We start from the raw sequence: 10,409 nt of genomic DNA, 5'->3' as shown, positions 1-10,409 counted from the left end.
GATAGGCAAACCCACATGCAAGTCATCTGGAGGACAAAGCAGAACACTTTGCAAAGAGTGTATTTGCAAAAAAACCCCCCAGAACTAAAAAAATCTCAAAAACCACCACCCCCCAAAAAAAAAAAAAAACCAAAAAAACCCCAAAAACCCCAAACCAAACCAAACCAAAACAAAAACACACCCACACACCCACACACACCCACACACCCACACACCCACACACCCACACCCCGCCCCCCCCGGAAAAAAAAAAAAAAAAAAAAACCAACCAAAAAAACCAACAAACACAAAAAACCCCCCAACCCAGCAGGAAGTACAAAATGTATGTAAAATGTATGTCAGGTCATAGCTGTAAAGCAGACTCTGTGTGATCTGAGTTGAAGTAGAAACACAAAATACAGTGAGAAAGAAGGCAACGTTGCTTTGCATTTATTTACTAATGCTTACAAAATCTCTGAATTTGTAGCAGTGCTAAAGATTAGCTGCTGCTAGAGTATCTCTTGAGATGACTCATAAGATACAGCATGGAATTTTAAATGCAAAACAGAAACGGGAAAAACTGAGCTCTCTTCTCACATCCTTGTCTCCTCCAGTGGTCTGTTCATGAAATCTTGGATTGCCTGGTGTAGGGGTAACCATTTATTAATTGAAGCTTTCAAAGCTGTAATCCACCTAGAAGGAATGAAAGATGAACAACTGCCCCTGATCAAGTGTTATGTGTACATTTCTCTGTCCTTTGAAACACACCTTTAATAAGTGTGTTACTATCAACTCTGTTACTACCTGTACTCATAATCAGTCGATTGGAGAGATGCAGAAGGTGGAGGCGTTAATACGCCTCTTGTAAAAACAATACATCTTAACAGTAATTTTCCAACATACTGAAAAGTTTTGTCTTTTGTTCATTAAATCGAAACCCCACTGACAAAACTGGTAAAAACTCCCACTGACAGATGTGGAATTTGACTGGATTATGGTGAGGGAATTTACTTTCAGAATGGGTTTTCATTGTCCAATTTGCTTAAATTAATTCAATTCTAATGGTCATTGACAGAAGTAATTAATTCCTGGTAAGGAGGAGGATATATACTCTGTTCTCACTACTGAGAAGTGCCATAGCTTTTGTGTTCAGTATAATCACCACACATAACTGTGCAAGGCACCTTATCCAGGTTTACTTCCAATTCTCTGCTAGCCAGCCTTGCTGTTGTTTCAGCATTGGAAAAAACATAACTGATGACTCACATGTTGCAGGATATGTTTTACTGCAGTTTGACTAAGGCTACTGCTAAAGGGAAATCTGGGGGGAAATGTGAAAACAGACTGCAAATTTGTCACTATTTCTTCCCAAGCTACAGAGCTCTTGGTCTCCTACAGTCTGGTAAATAAACTGGAAAAAAAAAAATACAAACAAAAGATGTTTGATTTACCTTTTGTTTTCATTTACATTCTCTGCACATAAGTAAAAAGTTTTAAACTCTTCAGATGGAGGTTTAAGTTCAATTACAGATCTCTTGGAGCCCAAGGACTGTTCACTCACAGTATAGCCTTGCAGGTAAAGGCCACCTGGACAGAATAAAATAGCATGCATTATGTATATTGCATACATTGTATATTTATTCTACCAATTACAAGCATACCAACAAATCTGGCAAACTGGGTTGTCAGATTGTTACATTCACAGAGTTTTACAGACTTTACATTTAAAAATCTGAAAGTTTAGCTTATTTTTCTTTTATGAAAATTGATTTCAAAACAGTGTTAAACAGGCTTCATATTTATCAAATGATGAACAATAAAGATTTATTTGGTTTTTCATTAAGTAAGACATGGCAAAATATTTTTCCTGGTTTTTGACTGCCTCAAGCCTCAGCCTCAGGGCACATGAGGCTGCCTCAAGCCACTGTAAAGTTCTTTGGAAAGGGGGTTCTTGTTGCTGATATTTTCTTTTACTTTCCTTTAAAAACTAAACGGCAATGAATTTCAACATGAAAAAAAATTCCTAAAATCAGGTTTGGTTACTCCTGCTGCCATTAGTAATTGAGATGCCATTGCAGGCCACATTAGCCAGCTGTGAAGGAGAGGCATTAGACACATCTCGATCTTCGGGACATTTTAATTTTTGTTTGTTTGTTTGTTTGTTTTTATTTTTTTTTCTTTTTTCCCCCTCCAGATTACTTCAGTACAACAAGGTCTAAGTTCACTTTATACGTATACAGTGAGCTGTCAGAAAGATCTGCAGAACAAGGTCTTTATTTCTGGGGAGTCTCACATTTAGGCACAACAGCACCAAATTAATGTTCTAGCATTGAGAATGATAGAACAGGATGAGAATATGTGGTGAAAATGGAAAAAAATGCAATAACAAGAAAAAACCCACTACCATATGGAAGAATTTCTATGCAGTAGGATATTTAAACACCAAAAGAAAATATTTGGCAGTAGGAACATATGCTTCAGAGTCGTAAATGCATAAAACTTAATTTCTGGCTTTCTGTTAATTCACTGATTTTCTCTGAACAAACCTTAGCCTTGGTTTCATGCAAAGAGGAAATCTCTGGTCATTTTGTAAATATGGCCCCTGCCAGATGAAGAATGTTATGCAAATGATATGAAGTGGAGCATCCTCTGCCTGATCATAATAGCCTACTCCCTAACAAAAGTTTTTCCCTTTTGATCCAAAGACTGGCTAGCAAGCAAAAAGAAAAGTATTTTCTTTCTGGTTGTTCTGACTGCCAGCTTCCTTAGCACAGGGAGAAAGCATTTGCAGGTCCTCACCCATCCCCTCTCTGTGTGTGAACTCCACTTGCTACTGATCTCAGTAGCATCATTTCGCTGCTTTGAGAGTGGATAGCCACCCTCTCCTGTTGTGCTCCTAGATGGTAGCCTTAGCTGCAAATGACTGTGGCCACATCCTGGACCACCAGGTTCTCCAGCAGAAGGAAAGGTCAGCATACTGAGGAGTGAAATAGCTTTAACAAGGCCACATAAAAACCTGCTAGTTTCAGGGCAACCAGTCAGAGTTCATTATATTTGCAGATGCATCCTAACATGCAGGATTTGACAGCTTTCAGGACACTGCCATCAGTGGGACTGCCTCAACCCATCATAAAGTGCTTTAGAAGGGTGGATCTTGTTTCAGGTAACTTCTCCTGTTTGCAGAATAACTACATTTCAGAAAGAAAGAATAAAAATGTTAGAGGAAATGGAAAAAAGACTAAGGTCAGGAAAGAGGTGGCTGGTGAATAAAGAGAGACTAAGTCTGGATTTCCTTCATTCACCTTCATGGAACAGCATGAATTTCCTCATAAGAAACTCATTAATGGTAAAAGTTCTACTTGGAAACTGCAGTGAAATATATCTACTTCAATAATAAATTAAAATCTAGCAGCCATTGCTACCTTGGGCAGGTGTAGACCGGAGAGTGGCATAAAAGTACAAACAGCCATCCTTCAGAATGCAGTAGTGCTGAATCCAGACGTCTTTGCCCTTATCCAGTTGGTGGAGAAGCCCCAGGCATTCAGGGTTCTTGATAGCCAATGGTGGGAGTGTAGTATTATGCAATGTGACATCTACCCACACATGATTCTGTAAAGTAAGCATGTAATGAAGTGTTCTGGTAAAAAATTAAGGAGGACATGCTGATATGAAACACAGTATTTAGTCTTCTGCCAATAAATTAGCTTTTGTTGTGAAAATCTTCTGAAAAGTTCTGCTGGCTTTGGCTAGAATAGGGTTAATTTTCTTCAGAGTAGCTAGTATGGGGCTGTGTTTGGGTTTTGTGCTGAAAAGTGTTGAAATCACAGGGATGTTTTAGTTATTGCTGAGGAGGGCTTGAACTGAACCAAGGGCTTTCTGCTCTTCACCCCATCAGGGAGGAACCTGGGGATGCACAAGGAGTTGGAGGGAACTCAAACAGGACAGGTGACCTAACTGATCATGAGGATGTCTCAGACCATACAACATACTCAGCATATGAAACTTGGGGAAGAAGAAGGAAGTGGAGCAAAGTTTGGAGTGATTGTGTTTCTCTTCCTGAGTACCCATTACATGTGATGGGGCCCTGCTCTCCCAGGGATGGCTGAACACCTGCCCAGCCATGGGAAGGGGTGAATGAATCCTTTGTTTTGCTCTTCCTCTGTGTGTGAGTTTTGCTTTACCTATTAAAATCTCAACCCACTAGTCTTCTCACAGTTTTAGTCTTCTGATTCTTTTTCCCCCCTCGTGCTGGGAGTTAGTGAGTGAGCAGCTTGTGTGAGGCTGAGCTACTACTGAGGGTTAAGTTACAACAAAATTCAATGCTGAAAATGAAATTATATTAATGTATGTGTGATAGAAAAATATCCAAATGTCTACCCTCTTCTTAAAATAATGATTTGTCGTTTCTGCATCTATTTTATTTTTCAGTACATGTTTTGTAGGTAGAAACAGGATTACTTCACAGATGTATGAAGTTGTGGTTTTGGTTTTTTTTTAAATTGCCTTGTTGATTGCTTGACTTCAGTAGTCTTTACTGTACATAATCCGTCAAGACAAAATTCACTATCTGCTTTCTGGGTTGCAGAGAAAATGCTGTAGTGTCTGTCAGCGGGACACTGCATTCAGACTTGGATGGAAGCACAACCACACACAAAAAGTTTCCCTTTCCCTTCCCTTCCCTTCCCTTCCCTTCCCTTCCCTTCCCTTCCCTTCCCTTCCCTTCCCTTCCCTTCCCTTCCCTTCCCTTCCCTTCCCTTCCCTTCCTTCCCTTCCCTTCCCTTCCCTTCCCTTCCCTTCCCTTCCTTCCCTTCCCTTCCCTTCCCTTCCCTTCCCTTCCCTTCCCTTCCCTTCCCTTCCCTTCCCTTCCCTTCCCTTCCCTTCCCTTCCCTTCCCTTCCCTTCCCTTCCCTTCCCTTCCTTCCCTTCCCTTCCCTTCCCTTCCCTTCCCTTCCCTTCCCTTCCCTTTCCCTTCCCTTTCCCTTCCCTTTCCCTTCCCTTTCCCTTCCCTTCCCTTCCCTTCCCTTCCCTTCCCTTCCCTTCCCTTCCCTTCCCTTCCCTTCCCTTCCCTTCCCTTCCCTTCCTTCCCTTCCCTTCCCTTCCCTTCCCTTCCCTTCCCTTCCCTTCCCTTCCCTTCCCTTCCCTTCCCTTCCCTTCCCTTCCCTTCCCTTCCCTTCCCTTCCCTTCCCTTCCCTTCCCTTCCCTTCCCTTCCCTTCCCTTCCCTTCCCTTCCCTTCCCTTTCCCTTCCCTTTCCCTTCCCTTTCCCTTCCCTTTCCCTTCCCTTTCCCTTCCCTTCCCTTCCTTTCCCTTCCCTTCCCTTCCCTTCCCTTCCCTTCCCTTCCCTTCCCTTCCCTTCCCTTCCCTTCCCTTCCCTTCCCTTCCCTTCCCTTCCCTTCCCTTCCCTTCCCTTCCCTTCCCTTCCCTTCCCTTCCCTTCCCTTCCCTTCCTTCCCTTCCCTTCCCGTCCCTTCCCTTCCCTTCCCTTCCCTTCCCTTCCCTTCCCTTCCCTTCCCTTCCCTTCCCTTCCCTTCCCTTCCCTTCCCTTCCCTTCCCTTTCCCTTCCCTTCCCTTCCCTTCCCTTCCCTTCCCTTCCCTTCCCTGTCCCTTCCCTTCCCTTCCTTCCCTTTTCCTTCCCTTTCCCTTCCCTTTCCTTCCCTTTCCCTTCCCTTTCCCTTCCCTTTCCCTTCCCGTTCCCTGTCCTTCCCTTTCCCTGTCCCTTCCCTTCCCTTTCCCTTCCCTTTCCCTTCCCTTTCCCTTCCCTTTCCCTTCGCCTTTCCCTTCCCTTCCCTTCCCTTTCCTTCCTTCCCTTCCCTTCCCTTCCCTTCCCTTCCCTTCCCTTCCCTTCCCTTCCCTTCCCTTCCCTTCCCTTCCCTTCCCTTCCCTTCCCTTCCCTTCCCTTCCCGCCCTGCCCCGGCCCCCCCGCCCCGCCCCCCCGCCCCACACCTTCCTGCCCCGCGCCTTCCCATGCCATGCCATGCCATGCCATGCCATGCCATGCCATGCCATGCCATGCCATGCCATGCCATCCCATCCCATCCCATCCCATCCCATCCCATCCCATCCCATCCCATCCCAACCCATCCCATCATCTTTTTTTTACTGTGCTGTTAATGGATGAATACATGAATGATCCTTATATGTATAATGTTGTAAATTTTATACAACAGGTTATTTATGCATGCTACACTAAAGAAGGACTCTTTTGATGTGTTTTGTCTGTGTGACAAAATGTCTATGTCTTCATCCTTTGTGGCTCAGGCTGTTCTATCGTTTCTTTAGGTTAGGATACACAATTTCAATTGTTTGATTTATTTTTACTGTTTTCAATGTGTAGGTTCCTTCATACTCTTTTGAGAAATGCTCAGGAAGAATATACTTGGAAAGAAGTTTGGTTTTGCACTCATAACCTCATCTGAAAGCTAAAGCCAAAAGAATTATATTCTTGATCAATTTACTTCTGTGCAAAAGGTATTAAAGCAACAAGAAACAACTTTTACTGTTTTTAAACCTGTCACTAAACAGTGCTGAAGGAATTACACATATCACTTTTTTTTTTTTTTTTTTTTTTTTTCACTCATTAAGGCAGGTTTTTAATTTGTACCTTGCCATTTTCATATTTTTACAAAAATGGTCTGTCTATAGCAGGAAAGGAGAGACTGATATGTCTTTGACCTCTATGGTTCCAAGTCTGGAAATACAAAAATTAGCTTTTTAATTCCTAGTTCAGGGGCCAGCCAGAGACTATTGATACTGAATTATGATGGGCTGAGTAAAGTCTCTGAGTAGTAGCTCAAGATCAATTATGGCTATATTTTTCCCAGCCACAGGGGCGAGCAGAGAGCATAACAGTGTAAAGAGATGGGTAATTCAATTTTTATCAAGAGAGTTACCTTTCTTTATCTCTGAAAACAGAGAAAATAAGAACTCAGCAATCATGCCTCATCACCACCCAATATTCTGTTGGAAAAAGTGGGTTGCTTGCAATCAAGGCCAGATATGGCCCTTCTCTTCTTTTACCCCAAACAGTATTATGTAAGGCTTACACATACTTGTGAGAGTCATCTCTACCCTTGCTTTCTGCCTGCTACACTAATTTTACGTTATGTTTCCAAACCAGCCTAAAGCTGCTGATATCTGGAGAGGGAGCATTTTGATTGATTCCACCATATGGTAGCAAAACATATAAGCTGAGTCATAATTCTGTATATGGCTCTTAGATTAGGAGTGATCCACAGTCCAGTAGAACAAAAGGGTGCAGTTTCCATGTTGTTGTCTGCACCTGAACATGTACAAACACAGCTACTCTCTGTCTTCTGCGCAATCTGCTGTACACATGCTTCTTACCTAAATACAGCATTACCTGATGGATGGGATGCACTGCTTTATCCATAGCCTCCAGCCACCTGTAGTACGACAAAAGGTGAGAATAGATTAGTTTGGTAGACCAGAACAAATATTCTTCACTGCCTTTTCTAATTCTTGCTGACATATGCATAATTTTCAGGACATATTCAAGGCTTTAATTAAGAAAAGTAGTGGATTAAAACTAAATAAACATTGCTGACTCAAAAATATAAGTCACATAACACACTGTGTAACACACTGTAATAAATAAAAGCAATATCGCAGACAAGGGAATATATCAAAATATATAGTTCAAAAAATAATTCAACTTGTCAGGCTAAATTATTACTCTCCTTGTCTGTCATAATGCAGATAATGTATTGGTGGGAAATATAAAAAAACCCCTTAAACTGGAAAATACAGGATAAAGCAAGCTGTTTTTTGGCAAGGTAATTCTGTGGTGCCATGGATGATATCAAATTTGGAAATGTAAAATGCTCTGCTATTACAGTGGTGAGTTATGTTTAGTAGTAAGATGATACAAAAAAATGGGTGTAAGAGTACCAAACTGTCAACTTTAATTCATAGCTTTGTTTTTCTGACAGTTCACAATAAAACAAAGAGGAAAATAAGGCTTGAATTCAGTACTTTTTGAAAGTTATTACTCCATTGCTCATATTACAGGTGATTTTAGTCTCTTTGTTTAGTGAGCTGATGTCTTTGAGAAATGCAAAATAGTATTTTGAAATTCTAACTCTGTGTCTAACACAAAGACATTGCCTCTTATTAGAACCAATGCGCTTTTGTGACACATTTGCATTTTAAAATACTAAAATGAGAATGTGACAAAATGACAGAAAAGGAGACGAAGATGGGATTGTATTCATTACTAGCACTGTCCTTGTTGGGCAGAAGAGAGACTTGATAAGCAAGTTCATATCCACAGGAAAATTTACACTTCCATTTGATATAACAGTGGGAGAAAAGGCATGAGAATATGGGTGAAGTTTTTGTTCTCAGAATAAATCAAGAATTCAGGGGGGTAATGGAACATGAATGTTAAAGATTTTATATAAAGAAAAAAAGCTATAAAATTGAAAAATAATTTTTTAAGCTTCTGCAATTGAGAAATAGAAACATTATCTTCCCTTAAGTCACTGATAGATTTTTAATTTTTTTCTTAAGGAACAAGGTAGGTATTGCGAACATCCTCCAAATTCAAATTCAACCTCCTTCTTCCCACACTGTAATAACAAAACAGATGCTGTTAAAATGAAAGATCACTTACCTCTTCATTTCTTGGTTGGAAGTTGCACAGAAGTAGAAAATCCTGTTTCCAGCTTGAGGTATACATTTAAAAACAAATGGTTTACCCAGACTGGTGTCGACACAAATTTCTGCTCCTTCCAGCTTTGTTACTTCCAGGGGTCTGCACTTCCCTTCATCCTACAGTTAAAAAGAAAGAGTGCCCAAAGTTTGGAACTAATATGAAATTGATCCCTCTGACTGATGCCAGGATTTTCAAAGTGCACTGAAGAATTTAGGATCCTGGGTCTCTCTGATAATCAATGTAACATTCGCAGTTTGGTTAATGCTGAAACTGTCACCTCATATGTGTAAATACAGGCAAAAAAGACTTATATTTGAAAATAGTGAGCATAATTTGAGTTCATTTGCAAGGTTGCTGTAAATATCATTATGTTCATAAATTTTCCCACACAATTCAGAAAACCTTCAATGGAGAACATTTCAAAACCCTTTTGCTTGTTTCTGATTGTGTCAAAGCTCTTTGAAACTGAAGGGCACTGCCAATGTCTTTCCCTGTGGCTAGTAATAAAGAGCCATTAAGCTCCTTTATGCACATGGGTAGGTGAAGCAGTTAACCCCACACTTTCCTAGCCCAGCTCCTCTTAAATACATATCTTAGCTCAAAACAATGGTGCATATATCTGGACTGTGAACTCTAGCTGTGTTTTATGAAATATTCTCAGCCCCTTTTCCTTGAAGATCTGTGACTGGAGTTCTAAGAATTGCATCAAATTTGGTGAGAATAAAATGAAAAAAAGAAAGTTAGTGCTGGGGCCTCTGAAAAGCATGAGTGCAGTTTGCAAAATACACACATAGTGGAGTCTCATTGAATAAAACTGGTTGATTGTTGGGAATTAATTAAATTTTGTCAGTAGGAGCTGAACTGTAATTGCCTCATGTAATTTTTTCTTAGCCTTAAAAAAACCCCATATAGAGCCTTCCATGGAAAAAAATGCACTTGTGGGAATTAAATAGTTAAATACTTGATTGTATTCTCACTGGCACATGTAATTATCTCTTTGTTACACATAATTCTTCTGTAGGAACAAAATAGTCCCTAATAATGACAATTATATTAAAAAAAGTAAAATGAATACATTTCTTTGATTTTTACACTTTCTTGTCTTCCTGGGGTTTTTTAACGCCAAACTAAAGATTTTAATGTAAAACTGGAGAAGATGAACGCAATCCTGCAAATTGTCAGTGCTGTGTGACTACTTTGCTTATAATGCCTTCAGAGTCTGTTTTGAGGAGGCTGAAATCTGATCTCCTCCCTTGACCTAAAACCTAAGGCTCCTCCCCTAAAATACCCGATAAAACCCACAACCCTGCCCCAGCTCGCTCTCTTCGTCTTCACCCCTCTTCGCTCTCACCCCCTCCCCAGCCTGGGGTAGGGGGGAATAAATGGATTCTTGTGCTTATAACAAAGACTTGTATTGTCTGTTTCCCTGTCAGTGGTTGTAACGTCCCTGGACGATGGTCACTGTTGCCACATGATGCAACAATAACCAAAACATGTATCCAGGTCCAAATCCCATTGCTAGAGCAAAGCATTGCCAGCACTGTGCCAAGGAGGTATTTACTCAGTAGGATCCTGTCCATGGTCCTGAAGGCAATAGTCACTTTAGGCACTGAAATGACTGACCACTATTACTGCACATCCCTATAAACTTGTTCTGTAAACACTTTCTGTGGTGTCTAGAATGAATGTAAATAGCGGTTCTGTGGCACCAAGAATTATTAATGTTCACTGTGTTTCAAAGACATCTAGGAAGGGAATAA

The 10,409-nt window shown here is 40.8% G+C and overlaps 1 protein-coding gene across 4 annotated transcripts in view; it reads right to left on the bottom strand.

The window, feature by feature from the left end:
* Window positions 1-397: 397 nt before the first annotated feature.
* Window positions 398-10,409, bottom strand: part of LOC120765403 (uncharacterized) — a 33,780-nt gene continuing 23,768 nt past the window's right edge. Inside the window, exons 9-13 of one of the 4 annotated variants that reach the window (XM_040090239.2) lie at window positions 8,608-8,765; window positions 7,336-7,378; window positions 3,402-3,588; window positions 1,431-1,566; window positions 398-672 (exon numbers count right to left, since the gene is read on the bottom strand). In XM_040090239.2, coding sequence (XP_039946173.1) covers window positions 573-672; window positions 1,431-1,566; window positions 3,402-3,588; window positions 7,336-7,378; window positions 8,608-8,765 — 624 coding nt within the window. In that variant the 3' untranslated portion in view covers window positions 398-572. Of the gene's footprint in view, window positions 673-1,430; window positions 1,567-3,401; window positions 3,589-7,319; window positions 7,379-8,607; window positions 8,766-10,409 lie in introns of those variants that run through there. The other 3 variants (XM_040090240.2, XM_040090241.2, XM_040090242.2) reach the window with 3 other exon arrangements.

The sequence above is a fragment of the Hirundo rustica genome, chromosome Z (genome assembly GCF_015227805.2).
Source record: "Hirundo rustica isolate bHirRus1 chromosome Z, bHirRus1.pri.v3, whole genome shotgun sequence".
Lineage (NCBI taxonomy): Eukaryota > Metazoa > Chordata > Aves > Passeriformes > Hirundinidae > Hirundo > Hirundo rustica.
The sequence above is the reverse complement of the archived record's forward strand: the minus strand, read 5'-3'. Positions and strand labels throughout refer to the sequence as shown.